Below are 15,732 nucleotides of genomic sequence, written 5' to 3'. Positions count from 1 at the left end.
AGCAGGGCACTAGTGTCCCGTCCCCTCTCCCCAGCGCATCTCTGCAGCACAAGGAGTTTGCTCTGTGGGTCTGTTTCTAACCCCAAGGGTTTATTCCCTGTCCAAGCGCCGGGTACAGGGTGAGCCCGGCCTCATGCTCTGCGGGAGCAGGCGAGGGTCACGTCTCATCACAGCCTCGCTGACAACCTCGATACACTCCCAAAGATGGCAGCAGGCCCGGTGCAGCACCAGGCCTGGAACGAGCATTTGTGTTTGTGGGGGGGCGGGTCTCAGCAGGTGGGGGCCAGGGGAGAGCTCACCCTGGCAGGTGTTTTCACTTGCATCCTTGAAGATGGCTCTCCCAGAGCTGGGCTCGTAGCCATGGATGCAGTGGGAGTAGTAACTCCCAGCCACATTGGTGCAGTTTGCGTTGTGTCCGCAGTCTGGCTGGCTCGGCCCCAGACACTCGTTAATATCTGTAATGCAAGAGGGGACGCTCTGTACAGTCCTGACAGGGAGACGTTCCCCGTATCACCCCCCAGACCCCTGTACTGAGCTGGGTGACGGGACCCAGGTGACCGGGGCCCTGAGCAGTTCCTGATTAAGGGCCTGATTCTCAGTTACCCATTTCTGCTGCTGGAATGTCGGAAACAGCCCCCCCCCCCAAGCCTCCTGTCCCAGGTACGGGGGGTTCGGCCCCACAAACACCCAGATCCCCCATGTATGTGGGGTGGGTTGGGAGACGTCCCCTTGGGGCTCCAGGCTCCTGTGTGTTGGGGGGGATGTCAAGTTGCCTTGCCTCTGCCCCCTCCCTCCTTGGATCCCTGTGGGTTGGAGGGGGGAAGTATAGCCAGGGCTGCCCCAATCTGCTNCATCAAAAAATGGGGCAGCCAGAATGGCAAAGCAAAAAAACTCAAACTCTGCAGCGTGGCAGGTGCGCGGGTGCAGGGGGACTCCCTGTGCTTCAGATGTGTCCCAGCTAGCGGGGGGAGGGGGAGGGAGCAGGGGGAGAGAGAGAAGGGGGGCGGCCAGGGCTTCAGCTTAGCTGGCTGCAGGGCTTGGGATGGGAGCAGACGGAGCAGGGTGGGAGCAGCACTGGGGGACCCCAGTGGGTTAATGGGAATTTGCCCAAATCCCATCTTGGGATTCGCAGCAGAGCTGGGCTCGGGGCACAGAGTCCAGATCCCAAATACCCCCCAGCTGGGCACGTGGGTCCCAGGTTTCAGTTCAGCCTGATTTTAGATGGTGGGGGGGGGAGAATTACAAATGCCACTTCTAATGTCTGAGCCATCAGGGGTTTGATTCGAGCTGGTCAATAACACGGCCCTTGGCTACAAAGGGGATCTGCCCCTCACTCCAGCCCCCAGTGTAGAGCCCGGGGCCCCAGTGTCTATTCTCTGCTGGCCACGGGGCTGGGAAGGGAAGGGGATTGCTACGCAGGGGCCTTCTCCTCTCCCCTGCACGCATCCATCGTGCTCTATAAACCCACCCCAAGACGCCCACGCTAAGGGGCTGCTCCCGGCTCGCCAGAGCCCTGACTCTGCTCTCCTCCCACAAGGGAAAGGGACCGGAGGGGGCGGAGGCCGGAGACCCCGGGCAGCCGGGAGCGCTGGGGAAGGTTAGCCAGGAGGAATCAGCCTTACCTTGTACGCCGTTATTCTGGGCCACGGTGCCCCCCAGGCACAGGGCGATGCAGAGCCCTGGAAGGCAGAGACAGGGTAAGGCACCATGGGCAGATGGTAACCGCCACTCAGCTGCACACACCCCCAGCCGCCGCCGTCCTGCCAATCCTGGGCCAATGGGCCAGTCAGTGCCTTGCTGATGGTGGAATTAAAAATGCAGAAACCTGGTGCTCTGGGAAATCAGCCCCAGCTGGGATCCCTGCTAATATTTTTAACTGATTCCAGTTGGGAACTGGACTTTTGACCAGGGCAACTGGGTCTTTTATTGTGTGTATTAGCAACAAAGACCAGGAGCCCCCATTGTCAGGGCTGGATTTATACTTAGGCGCCCCTAGGTGCAGGGGCTTGGTAGTCATTTCCCCCCCACCCCTGCAAATTGGAGCTCTGGGGGCCCCGCCGCCTGGAGGCAGCCGGGAACTGCAGGGTACCCCTGCTGCTCAGAAACTCTTAACCACCTTGGGTGGCAGGGGATCCCCACCACATTTAACTTTTAGGTGCCGCCCAGCGCTCCCTCTGCTCACTGTCCAGAACCCCCCACCCCCTCTGCCCAGAGCTGCCCCATGAACTCCCCCAGTGACCCACTCTCCCAAGCCCACACTCACTGGCCCTATTAAGAGGTGACGTTGTCGACCCTCAGCTGGCCCTGCCCCCTGCTGGGACCTGAGAGTGGCAAAGTTTGAATTTTTAGGCGCCCTATAGAATGCCGGCACCCGTAGGCACGTGCCTACTGTGCCTAATCGGAAATCCGGCCCTGACCATTGTGCCAGGTGGCGTCCAGAGCCCAACAAAATCACGGCCCCCATTATGCCAGGTGCTGCCTAGAGCTGACTGAGTTCAGGGCCACATCACACTCTGAGCTGCACAGACACACAGTGAGCCAGTCTTTGACCCAAAAGGCTCATGGCAATAGGCAAAGAGAGAAGCATTCTCTCCACTTTGCAGATGGGGAAACTGAGGCACGGTGAGGTACAGTGAGGGGTAATGACTTACCCAAGGTCACCCAGTGCGTCCATGCAATGGACAAACTCACTTTGAAAGGGGAAGCACCAAGGGGAGGATGGGGCGGAAAGACAACACAGGCTTCTGTTGCTCCGAGTCATTAACCACATGCCTTTGCGAAGAACCAGATGATAAAGGACCCATGGGCTGAATGCCCGAGGTGATGTGAAAGGGGAAGCACAGCGGGCTGTGGAACCCCATTGTGCTTTCCTAGGAAGGGAGCTAGAAAGGGGGCGTGGCTTTGAAATTCAGCTCCGGTCGACCTCCCCAGGGGAGACTCTATGGAGGATGAGGGAGCTGGGGAGGTGACGGCATCACAGTTCCCGGGGAGCGAAGGCCGAGCCATTAATTCAGAGATTCTAAGGCCAGGAAGGGAGCAGGCTGATCCGGCCTCTTGCACTGCACAGGCCAGAGAATGACCCAGGGATTCCTGCATCCAGCCCATAGCTGGGGATGGAGCTAGCGCAGAGCTTGAGAGAGGACAGCCCGTCTGTTCGACTCCACGTGATGGAAACCGCTGTTGTGTGTTCACACTGTCAGCTGCCTGTGCAATAGCGTGTTCACACTTGTGGCACTTGCAGCGGTATTCGGAGCGGTGCACTCTGGGCAGCTATCCCACAGAGCACCTCTTTCTCTTCTGCCGCTAAGAGTTGTGGGAAGGCGGAGGGGGTTGCGGGGCATCCTAGGTCCTGTCCCAATGCCCCATGATGCATTGCTTCGCATCCCAGCAATCCCTGTGCTTCCGTCCGCATTTAGCGCCATCTTTCAACGGGTTTGTGTATTGCGTGGCCTGCCTCTTCGGGCTGCAGGAATGGATCCCGAACTGTTGACCAGTATGTTGCTCGCTCTGACCAACACGTCACGAGTGGCAATGGAGTTATTCCTTAAACTACAAAGGCAAGAGGAGTGCGACATTGATCTCGCCACGCGTAGTAGCTACGATACGAGATTGCTTGTGGCATTCACGGAGGTGCTGAACACAGTGGAACACCTCGTTTGGGCTCGGGAAACAAGCACTGAGTGGTGGGAAAGTTGATCCTTGGACTTGATGGAAGTCTGCAGGGCCATTAATCCCATCCCGCTCAGAAAGACCGTGACTCTGGGGAATGTGCGTGACATTGTGGATGGGTTTGCACAAATGGGCTTCCCTAACTGCCGAGGGGTGATAGATGACACGCATATTCCAATTCTGGCACCAGACCACCTAGCCACTGAGTACATTAATCGCAAGGGGTAGTTCTCAATGGTTCTCCAGGCGCTTGTGTATCACCGTGGGAGTTTCACAGACATTACCGGAGGCTGGTCTGGAAAGGTGCATGATGAGCGCATCTTTCGGAACACTGGCCTGTTCAGGAAGCTGCAAGCAGGGACTTTCTTCCCGGACCAGAAGATCAGCGTAGGGGAAGTTGAAATGCCCATTGTGATTCTGGGAGACCCTGCCTACCCCTTAATGCCGTGGCTTATGAAGCCACACACGGGGTAACTTGATAGCAGCAAGGAGCAGTTGAACAACAGGCTGAGCAAGTGCAGAATGACTGTTGAGTGAGCTTTTGGCCATTTAAAAGCCCGCTGGTGCTGTCTCTATGGGAAGTGGGACCTGGCTGATGACAATATTCCTATGCTTATAGCCGCATGCTGTATGCTCCATAATATTTGTGAAGGGAAGGGTGAAAGTTTCACTCAGGGCTGGATCACAGAGGCTCAGCGCCTGGAGGCTGAGTTTGAACAGCCAGAGACCAGGGCTATTAGAGGGGCAGCGTGTGGCCATAAGGATCAGGGATGCCTTGAGGCAGCAATTTAAAGCAGAAAGCCACTAAGATTTGTTGCTTATCTCGGTAGTGCAGTGCTTGTAATGCTAGGAGGTGATTAGTGCAGACGATACAATATGTGGGTTTAACATAGTTGTATGTTGCTTTGCATGGATCTTTTTGCTTTCAATTAATACAAAAATAAATGAATAAATAAAATAATTCCTTTCAAACCAGCACAATTATTTTACTAAAAACCAACAGCCGGAGTAAAAAAAAAAAAAATCAGCAGTGGGGGGGGGGGGGATGGGGGAAGGGAAGGTCCCAGGGGGAGGAGGGGTCCTGGGATGGCTAAAGATTTGTGTATGTCCAGGGATCATATCCAACCTTCTCCTTTGGAGTACCATGCAGCGTGTGGTGTGCTTCAGCAGGGCCAAACCTCAGAGGGATGGGTGTTGAGTGCTGTGGGTAGTGGGAGTCCGCAGTGCTGGATTGTGAGGGGGGAGGAGTGGAATGCCGTGGGTATTGAGTGGAGCCAGGAGGTTGATAACAGTGCGTTGACGGTGTCTGGGGGGGCGCATGGGAAAGAGTTTTGCGACAGCGGCTGCAGGGGAGGTCAGGCGCGGAGCTGCTGAGTTTGAAGAGCTAGTATCGCCTGGAGCGTGTCTGCTTGGCGCTTCATAACCTTTAAGAGCCGCTCCGTGGCTTCATTCTGGCGCGCCACGTTCTCCTTCGGTCCCTCTTCTCGCTGTTCTGCCACTCCTGCAATTCCTGTCTCTCAGCAGCAGAGTGTATCATAACATCACGCAGGAAGTCCTCTTTTAGTTCTTTGTGACTGCTTTCGAATTCTGCGCAGACGTTCAGCCACGGATAACAAAGAGGGAGGCCGGGCTCCCAGAGTCATCTCTGTGAAGTTTAAATACAACATTTTACAGAAGCAGGATTGTTTGCAACACAGAGAACACTGATTCAGTGCTTTAAAACACAGCCAGTACTCACACACCTGGCATTAACTGGCTGACCCCAGGCGAGCACATATAAGCCTCAAGACCCCCAAAATGGTGAGTAGCTGCAGGGGCAGGGTAAATCATCCTTCTGAGACCCTACTGTACACTGGGCACGTGCTTGAGAAACCTGCGGCAGCGGATTATCCAGTATCTCCACTATAGTTTCCTGGAGATCTCTGAGGGAGATTCCTGTGAAGTGAAGGAACCAATCAACAGCCTGTTCTGCCGCTCATCACGTCAGCGATTCCCAAAATCAAATCCACTTACCAGGGGCCTCCTCTCCTGTTTGCGCTTCACCAATATCCCACAGCTGTGACTGGCTAGCCTCCTCCGGGGTAGAAAAGAGCTCCTGGCTGCATGCATCTCTGACCTCCGAGTCATCCTCTGCCTCTGGGTCCCCCTCACCCTCCACATCCTCATCCAAGATTTCCTCCTCATGGCTCGGTCCACTTTTGACTGGCACGCGAGCCACCGAAGTATCCACAGTGGCCTTTGCAGTGGAGGTGGGGTCACCACCGAGTATTGCGTTCAGCTCTTTGTAGAACCAGCAGCTCATGGGCGCAGCACAGGAGCAGCTGTTTGTCTCCCGCGCCTTGTGGTTGGCATTCTGCAGCTCCTTCCCTTTGACTCTGCTGTTCAATATGTCCTGGTCATGGCCCCTTTCTGTCATGCATTGTGAAATCTGTCCATAGGTATCATTATTCCTACAGCTAGAGTGCAGCTGGGACTGGACAGCCTCCTCTCCCCAAATATTGATGAGGTCCAGCAGCTCGGCATTGCTCCAAGTGGGAGATCGCCTGGTGCGTGGAGCAGGCATGGCCACCTGGAAAGATGAGCTGAGACCACTGCACGCATCACCGAGCAAACAGGAAGGGGACTTTCAAAATGCCAAAGGAATTTACCGGGTGGGGATGACGGTTGGTGACCTGAGGACAGGGCAGTAGAGTTCAAACTGATGACCAGAGAGGTGAGCAAGGGCATTGTGGGACACCTCCTGGAGGCCAATCACAGGGCTGTAATTGACCAGGGTGTCTACACTAGCACCGTGGCGCTGTATCCCCAGTGCAGAAAGCTGTACGTCTCTCATTGGGGTGTTTTTTTAGTGCTACGACTGAGCAGTTTCTGCGCACTAAGTGGCCTGGCAGTGTGTACACCTTGGGTGTTACAGCGCAGAAAACTGCTTTATTGCACAGAAACTTGCCAGTGCTGACAGGGCCTAAGATGTTTCCAGCAGTCATCCTGGGCATATGGCGGGAATCCTTTATTTCCCAGTTTGATCCCCATCCAGGCTGATTGCCTACTGTCTGGTGGATGTTCCCCAGGTGTAAACCCTCTAGTAACTGTTACATAGTCAATATTCCTAACTTCAGATACAGAATTGATACATGCATACAAATAGGATAATCGTATTCAGTAAATCATAACCTTGCCAATGACACCTCACGTGACCCGTCTTGCATAGAACACATCTCTTATGCCACATTCATATCATAGCAATATCCTATGAGGAATATGGGGCGTAGTGTCACATCTGGGTTTTCCCTTCTGTTGGTTAACCATATGGTCAACTGCTCGAGCACACTTTGGTTCGTTATGCAGTATGCCCAAGAGACCAAATAACTAATCTTGGTCTGGTTTATTGCTAAAAGTCAGTAATCGCTAAGGCTGCAGGTGTCTGTCACGGAGGTCATGGAAGTCACGGATTCCGTAACTTTCTGTGACCTCCATGACTTCTGCAGTGGCTGGTGCAGCTGGCCCTGGGTGACCCCTGCTGGGGCAGTCTTGGACCACCACACACCCCCAGCTCCCCAGCAGCAGCAGTAGTTTGGGTTTGGGAGGGGGCTCAGGGTTGGGGCAGGGGGTTGGTGTGCGGGGTGGTGCTTACCTGGGGGGAGGGGGGACTCCATGGAAGCAGCCAGCATGTCCCTGCAGCTCCTAGGCAGGGGGGCAGTGGACTCTGTGCGCTGCTCTGCCTGCAGGCACCGACCCCACAGCTCTTATTGGCTGCGGTTCCCAGCCAATGGGAACTGTGGAGCTGGTGCTCATGGCAGAGGCAGCGCACAGAGCTCCCCTGGCCTTCCCTCCCCCTTGGAGCTGAAGGGACAGCTCCGGCCAGCCCTGTCAGCCCTCCCCCCAGTACCAGAAGTGTTCCTGGGCCATATGCCACCACCTCCCCCACCAGCACCTGCGACAGTCCTCCCGGGCTGCCCCTCCGGACATGTGGTGCGTCCCGGGCTACCTCCCTTCAGCACCCGAGATGCCCCTGGGCCACCCCAAAGAGCACTCGCAGACCTGCAGCCCAAGTTTTAGTTAGGGATACATAGTGCAAGTCATAGACAGCTCATTGGCCGTGAATTTTTGTGTACTGCCCGTGACCTGTCCATGACTTTTACTAAAAATACCTGTGACTAAAACAGATCCTTAGTAATAGCATATTACAGGAACAAAGGTTCAATACAACTCCAATTTCCGGGAACCCGTCTCCTGCAGCAGTGCTGAATTCACCTTACAAAGAGGGCTTGTGTCCAGAGTCACACCCCTAAAGCTGCCCTTTTTATATCCAACCTGTTTACACGGAAAGAGGTACTGTATGCATCCTCTGAGGCTAGTCTTAACCTACCATATTTCTACCTTGTTTTTCTGGTACCACGCGGTACCCCTTAGCTCTTTGTTCTGGACTCAGGAATTCCAGGTATCAAGACAGAGCATGATGCACCTCCTCGGCTTGTCCCATGTATGTTGTCCTTATCTTTGGGACACTCCAGTGAGAGTAACTCCCTGCCTGTTACTACAGTAGAACACCCACAGGTGCTGATCCTGACAGTTTTCCTGGCTAATGCAAGGTGTTATGGGATACTTAGCATAGGTGAATAAGACTATAGAGAGACACAGGCCACCATTCCAGGCCATGTAACTGCCAGAAGTGTACATACAATATAATGTTATATGTATTAAGCACATGCTATCCATATTAATATATATAATGTGAATCATATCTATTAATCATGTGATATATTATATTATCCCGGCATATATTGGTGAATGTGACGTTATTGATATAATCTGGGACCATATAGAACATGGTTGCAACCAAGGTCCTGTAGTGGCACCAAATCTTATGTAAAGGGGGTCATATAAGGTGTCTAAGACCAGGTTATAGTTGGCTGGTTATGGTTATGCTGGTTATGGTGTATCATTTTTTGTAGTTGAAGTTATGAATATTGGCTCTGTACTGTCTGTATTTCAAATTTATGCTATGCTTCTGGGTGACATCACAGACAAGTTGGTGTTAGCTCTGCCTAGCCTGCTTGATGGCCCATTAAGGACCATCAGCTATACAATTGACCCATTGAGAGAAGGCAGATATGCCTTGCAACTCAGCAAAGTATGTAGAGACTGTCTCATGTGACTTCAGACTCCATTTTGCTGTAATTTTCCACAGTAAGGACAAAGAGGTGTTCTTACACCTGGAAAAGACTATAAAAGGCTGACGCCTCATCTCCATCTTGTCTTCAATCCTGCTTCTTACCTCTGGAGGGACTTTGCTACAAACTGAAGCTCTGAACAAAGGACTGATCATAGAATCATAGAATCATAGAATATCAGGGTTGGAAGGGACCTCAGGAGGTCATCTAGTCCAACCCCCTGCTCAAAGCGGGACCAATTCCCAACTAAATCATCCCAGCCAGGGCTTTGTCAAGACTGACCTTAAAAACCTGTAAGGAAGAAGATTCCACCACCTCCCTAGGTAACCCATTCCAGTGCTTCACCACCCTCCTAGTGAAAAAGTTTTTCCTAATATCCAACCTAAACCTCCCCAACTGCAACTTGAGACCATTACTCCTTGTTCTGTCATCAGGTACCACTGAGAACAGTCTAGATCCATGCTCTTTGGAACCCTCTTTCAGGTAGTTGAAAGCAGCTATCAAATTCCCCCCTCATTCTTCTCTTCTTTAGACTAAACAATCCCAGTTCCCTCAGCCTCCCCTCATAAGTCATGTGCTCCAGCCCCTGATGACCCATCCCAGCTGGGGATGTATTCCAGAGACTTGATTTTGAACCTGCAGTTTATTCTGTCACTGCTACAAGCCTGAACCAAGAACTTTGCCATTACTGTATGTAATTGATTCCATTTAACCAATTCTACTCTCATCTGTATCTTTTTCCTTTTATGAATAAACCTTTCGATTTTAGATTCTAAAGGATTGGCAGCAGCGTGATGTGTGTGTAAGATCTGATTTGTATATTGACCTGCGTCTGGGGCTTGGTCCTATGTGATTAGGAGAACCTTTTTTCTTTTACTGGGGTATTGGTTTTCATAACCATTTGTCTGGCTGGTTTGGTTTGCCTTAGAGGTGAAAAAATGCCAGCCTTGGGCTGTAACTGCCCGGTTTAAGCGATTTGTCCTGAATTGGCACTCTCAGTTGGGTCCCGCCAGAACCAGCATCGTTACAGTGGTGTAGTCGTGCTTGGATCCACAGAACCAGGTCAATTAAGCTTTGGGTCAGAACCCCACGCTATCCAAATTTGAATTTTGGTATTGAGAGTTTTGTTGGTGTTGAGAGTTTTGTGGACCATGAGCCAGAATGCATCAGCAAAAGCAATGAAGCTGCAAGCCCTAATGGACAGCCGGCAATTTGAACATAAACAAAAACTGGCAGAAATTCGAATGAAAGAGAAGCAAGCCTTGGCCCAGCTGGAGAAAGAGGCTGCCGAGGGCACGTCTTCACTACCCGCCGATTCGGCGGGTAGCAATCGATCTATTGGGGATCGACTTATCGCGTCTAGTGAAGACGTGATAAATCGATCCCCGATGCCTCTGCTGTCAACTCCGGAAATCCACCGCGGCAAGAGGCGGAAGCGGAGTCGACGGCAGCGCGGCAGCGGTCAACTCGCCGCCGTCCTCACAGCCAGGTAAGTCGACCTAAAATATGCAACTTCAGTTGTGCTATTCACGTAGCTGAAGTTGCGTATCTTAGGTCGCCCCCCCCGTAGTGTAGACCTAGCCTAAGAGAGAAAAAAAAGCACGTAAGGGAGGTCTGGAGCTGCTGGCTGCTGAGGAAAAAGCTCGACAGAGAGAACAGGAGACTCACAAGATGGAACAGGAGACAGCCAGACTCAGCTCCAAGTCAAAAAAGCAAGGGAATAACAGCAGGAACTGTATCCTCTTGAAAATCCAGTTTATAACTACGTTGATATGTGGTAAGCAACAGAGGGTCCTGTGGCACCTTTAAGACTAACAGAAGTATTGGGAGCATAAGCTTTCGTAGGTAAGAACCTCACTTCTTCAGATGCAAGTAATGGAAATTGCCGCCAAGTTAAAGAAGTATGGGCTGGATGAATGGACTGTAAGGTGGATAGAAAGCTGGCTAGATCGTCGGGCTCAACGGGTAGTGATCAATGGCTCCATGTCTAGTTGGCAGCCGGTTTCAAGCGGAATGCCCCAAGGGTCGGTCCTGGGGCCAGTTTTGTTTAATATCTTTATTAATGATCTGGAGGATGGTGTGGACTGCACTCTCAGCAAGTTTGCAGATGACACTAAACTAGGAGGCGTGGTAGATACACTAGAGGGTAGGGATCGGGTACAGAGGGACCTAGACAAATTAGAGGATTGGGCTGAAAAAAAACCTGATGAGATTCAACAAGGACAAGTGCAGAGTCCTGCACTTAGGACGGAAGAATCCCCTGCACTGCTACAGACTAGGGACCGAATGGCTAGGTAGCAGTTCTGCAGAAAAGGACCTAGGGGTCACAGTGGACGAGAAGCTGGATATGAGTCAACAGTGTGCTCTTGTTGCCAAGAAGGCTAACGGCATTTTGGGCTGTATAAGTAGGGGCATTGCCAGCAGATCGAGGAACATGATCGTTCCCCTTTATTCGACATTGGTGAGGCCTCATCTGGAATACTGTGTCCAGTTTTGGGCCCCACACTAGAAGAAGGATGTGGAAAAATTGGAAAGAGTCCAGCGGAGGGCAACAAAAATGATTAGGGGTCTGGAGCACATGACTTATGAGGAGAGGCTGAGGGAACTGGGATTGTTTAGTCTCCAGAAGAGAAGAATGATGGGGGGATTTGATAGCAGCCTTCAACTACCTGAAGGGGGGTTCCAAAGAGGATGGAGCTTGGCTGTTCTCAGTGGTGGCAGATGACAGAACAAGGAGCAATGGTCTCAAGTTGCAGTGGGGGAGGTCCAGGTTGGATATCAGGAAAAACTATTTCACTAGGAGGGTGGTGAAACACTGGAATGCGTTACCTAGGGAGGTGGTAGAGTCTCCTTCCTTGGAGGTTTTTAAGGCCCAGCTTGACAAAGCCCTGGCTGGGATGATTTAGCTGGGAATTGGTCCTGCTTTGAGCAGGGGGTTGGACTAGATGAGCTCTTGAGGTCCCTTCCAACTCTGATATTCTATGATTCTATGATTCTATGAAATCTCCAGAGGCAGGTATAAATCAGTATGGAGATAACGAGGTTAGTTCAATCAGGGTGGGTGAGGTGCTCTGCTAGCAGTTGAGGTGTGAACACCAAGGGAGGAGAAACTGCTTCTGTAGTTGGCTAGCCATTCACAGTCTTTGTTTAATCCTGATCTGATGGTGTCAAATTTGCAAATGAACTGGAGCTCAGCAGTTTCTCTTTGGAGTCTGGTCCTGAAGTTCTTTTGCTGTAAGATGGCTACCTTTACATCTGCTATTGTGTGGCCAGGGAGGTTGAAGTGTTCTCCTACAGGTTTTTGTATATTGCCATTCCTGATATCTGACTTGTGTCCATTTATCCTCTTGCGTAGTGACTGTCCAGTTTGGCCAATGTACATAGCAGAGGGGCATTGCTGGCACATGATGGCATATATAACATTGGCGTATATAACATTGGTGTATATAAACTTCAGGACCAGATGTGCATCTGAAGAAGTGAGGTTCTTACCCACGGAAGCTTATGCTCCCAATACTTCTGTTAGTCTTAAAGGTGCCACAGGACCCTCTGTTGCTTTTTACAGATTCAGACTAACACGGCCACCCCTCTGATAGTTGATATGTGGTATTACTCTGGGCAGTTTTCTGTGTTTAACCAGTTTTGCTCTGGCCAGGGAGAGGGGAGTTCTAACCTGGTGGGTAATAGCTGTTTGTCCGTGCAAGAAAGCAGTGTGGCTGTGAATGGAATTTCTGAATGTCTGTCTAATGTCTCAGAAGTGAATCTGGAATTAGGTCAAGCACAGAAAGATCTCATTGGTCAGGTGGAAGCCCTAACTGAGTAGAATTTTGATGGGTGATGGATCGTGGCTAGTACAGCTTGTAAAAGGGAACCTGAAAAGGGTAAGTGATTTGCTGGAAGTAGCTCAGTGCACTGAGAAGAGCAGCAGTTTATCTGTTGGGGATGGCAATGTGCCTGTGGCTGTCAGGGGTATTGACTTGCCTATGGAGGACACGACCTCGGTCTCCAAGCAGTTGTCTGTGAACAGCCCTGTGTGCTGGGACAAGGGAAATGAGATCCCAAGCTGTGTGGCTGCTAAAGGAGAAGGTGTCTCCAGCTCTTCTTTGACTGTGAAGCAGACAGAAGGTGCCTTTCAGCCTGTGATGGTTGACAGTGATTCAGTTGTCTCAGAGTTGGTTCTGAATTCAACTAAACTCCAGAAAGGGAATGGTCCTAAGTCTGTGTCTGCTAGGGAGAACTGGATGTAACCAGGTTGCATCCAGTTAGTGTCTTAACAAAATCCCAGAGACAAGACAATTCTGGTGCTTGTATTTTGCCTATTGCTAATGTGTGGTTGGAAAAGGATGTAGCAACCCGGTCTAATCAGGGTGTTATCCTAGCCAGGGCACAAGGAGAGTAGAAAGGTGATTTAATTGTGTTACCTACTGATGGTGTGGAAACTTATAGCAAGAAGAAAAAAATCCCTGAACTTATGTGTGGCAAAGGGAAGGAGAATGCTTCTAATCTTTTATCTAGTGAGTCTATGGGTTTGCCTGAAAGGGGATTGTGTAAAAATCCGCCTGATGGGCCAAAGGTGATCCTGGATGTAAGTAAGACCCAGAAAGGGTCTGTTGTTGCTCAGAAAAGTGTTTCTTTAGAGCAAGCCCTAGGTACAGAGGGTAAGGGAAGAATTTCTGTGAACGGTGAATTGGTGCTTAGAGAAGCTCCTAAGGGAAGGAATCCTCATGGTAATCTGTACGAGCCGTTTGCTGCAACTAAAGGGTGTGAAAGTGATTTAATCAGGAAAGTTTCAGTTCCTAACAGCCAGAAATTTTCTGTTGTGAATGGATCCACTGACTTTCCTTTTGAAAGATCCAGTGTGTGGGTAGCTTTGAAAAGGTCTCAGATGGAGTAAAAGCTGTTAAGATAGTTGAGCAGCCCTATAACCCATTGGCTGGGTTTGGCCAGCTTGTTCGGAAGACAATGGTGTTGAAACAGGAATGTCTCCTTGCTAATTCTTTAAGTGAGCAATCTGTGCTTGAGAGAAATAAAAACTAAATACGTGTTTTAAAAAGGTTATACACAGAAATAAGAAACAGAGAAAGAGAGTGAATGACAGAGATATGTCTCCTGGCCCCTGTCTATGCACCAAATTTTGCTTCTTTACCCCACTGTGATTCTGGTGTAAATCCAATGAAGTCAAGACTTTCATTAAGAACTATTTTTACTGCAGTGATATTTCGGAACCCCAGCTTTGTGCCCCTACAGAAATCTGGCTCAACCAGCTACCTGGAAATTCCCCTGGTGCACTGGCTCTATGTTACAGCCCCCAGGCACAGTGGGCATTCCCAGAGGTGAGCGGTCTGGCCAATGTACTCCTCCACTCTGGCTATTGCCAGCTGCTGGAATGGTCCCTTGGGGCTACAGACAGTTGAGGATGAATCAGGGAAGGCTTTGGGCTGCTCTGCTTCCAGGGACCAGACTGATCCGCAGTTATCCCCTGGGATTCAGGAGCTGTGAAAGTGGTGGAAAGCTATCTGGGACCCCTCCACGCTCTGGTCTCATAGTGAGCCCATCTCAGATGAGCCCATCTCAGCCAGCCCCAGGAATCTGGCCCAGTAAATCTAAGGGCATTTCAGTGAGTCTGGATGGAGTCTCTGTTGGTGCAACGTAAGCACTGGAAGGAGCAGAGGAAATTGCACGTTACACCAGTGTAGCGTATGCCTAGGTGTAAATTCTAGCTCGAGGAGACATACCCGGGTTTGCTCTGAGCCAGGTGGCATGCCAAAAATTGAAGCGTGGCCACACTTGGGCAAGCAACAGGAGAGGTTACCTGCCCTGACTATGATCCTGTCCAAGACCACAGGTATGCACTCAGGCTGGCCAGCCCCTCCGGCCCCAATGGTGACATTTCTAAGTCTAGCTAAATGAGAGCTAGAGCGACTATGTCTTCTCAAGCTGAAACATTCACCTTCCAACCCCAGTGCAGACAGACCCGTGGGCCCCTCTGCACTTTCCTAACCCCACCTGAGTTCAGCCCATACACTTTGTTTCACTCACCCAATGGATACACGTCACCTCGGGTTCCCATGGTGGCTCAGATGCTATCAGGACAGGTCGAGTTCTGAGGATTCTGAGCTTTGCAGCCTCCTTATTTTGGAGAAATTAGACAGGAAGCAAAGATGACTCATTTCCTGTTGCATTATATTGTATTAACCCATAGTACTCCACACATGAAAGCACTGTCTTCTCAGCATGCCCTGCTCTCCTTCCTTCTGCCCTACCACTTCTCCCAGCCCCATAAGCATTTACTTTGCTGAGTACCTATGGGGCAAACTGACCACAGGGCAGAGGGTCTAGCACAATTTCACAGAATCACAGAAATGTGGAGTTGAAGGGACTTCAGGAGGTCAAACAATCCATCCCCGTGTGTTGAGGCAGGACCAAGTGCACCTAGACCATCCCTGGCAGGTGTTTGTCCAACCTGTTCTTACAACCCACCAATAACAGGGATTCCACAGACTCCCTAGGTCACCTGTTTCTGTGCTGAACCGTCCTTAGTGTTAGAAAGTTTTTCTTAATATCTAATTTAAAGCTCCCTTGCTGCTAACTAAGCCAATTCCTTCTTCTCCCACCCTTGGTGGACATGGGCACCAATTGATCACAGTCCTCTTCATAACAACCTTTTGCATATTTGTAGATTGCTATCATGTCCCCCCTCAGCTGTCTCTTCTGTGGACAAAACATGCCCCGTTCTTTCAATCTTTCCTCACAAGTCATGTTTTCTAAACCTCTGATCAGTTCTGTTTTGTCTCCTCTGGACTCTGTACAATTTGTTCTCATTCTTCCTGAAGCACAGCACCCAAACTTGGACATGGTTCTCCCGCGCCGTGTAGAGGAGAACAGTCACCTC

At 50.9% G+C, this 15,732-nt stretch overlaps 1 protein-coding gene across 1 annotated transcript in view; it reads right to left on the bottom strand.

Moving 5' to 3' along the window:
* LOC117888488 (adhesion G protein-coupled receptor E3-like) overlaps positions 1-14,970 on the bottom strand; it is a 255,697-nt gene extending 240,727 nt beyond the window's left edge. The window contains 2 exon segments of the mRNA XM_034791932.1: positions 1,623-1,679; positions 14,880-14,970. Of these exon segments, the coding sequence (XP_034647823.1) occupies positions 1,623-1,679; positions 14,880-14,910 (88 nt within the window). The 5' untranslated portion in view covers positions 14,911-14,970.
* Between the last annotated feature and the right edge of the window lie 762 nt (positions 14,971-15,732).

This window comes from Trachemys scripta, chromosome 16 (genome assembly GCF_013100865.1).
Source record: "Trachemys scripta elegans isolate TJP31775 chromosome 16, CAS_Tse_1.0, whole genome shotgun sequence".
NCBI classification, from domain to species: domain Eukaryota; kingdom Metazoa; phylum Chordata; order Testudines; family Emydidae; genus Trachemys; species Trachemys scripta.
Note: the sequence above shows the minus strand (reverse complement) of the source record. Positions and strands in the feature narration are given on the sequence as shown.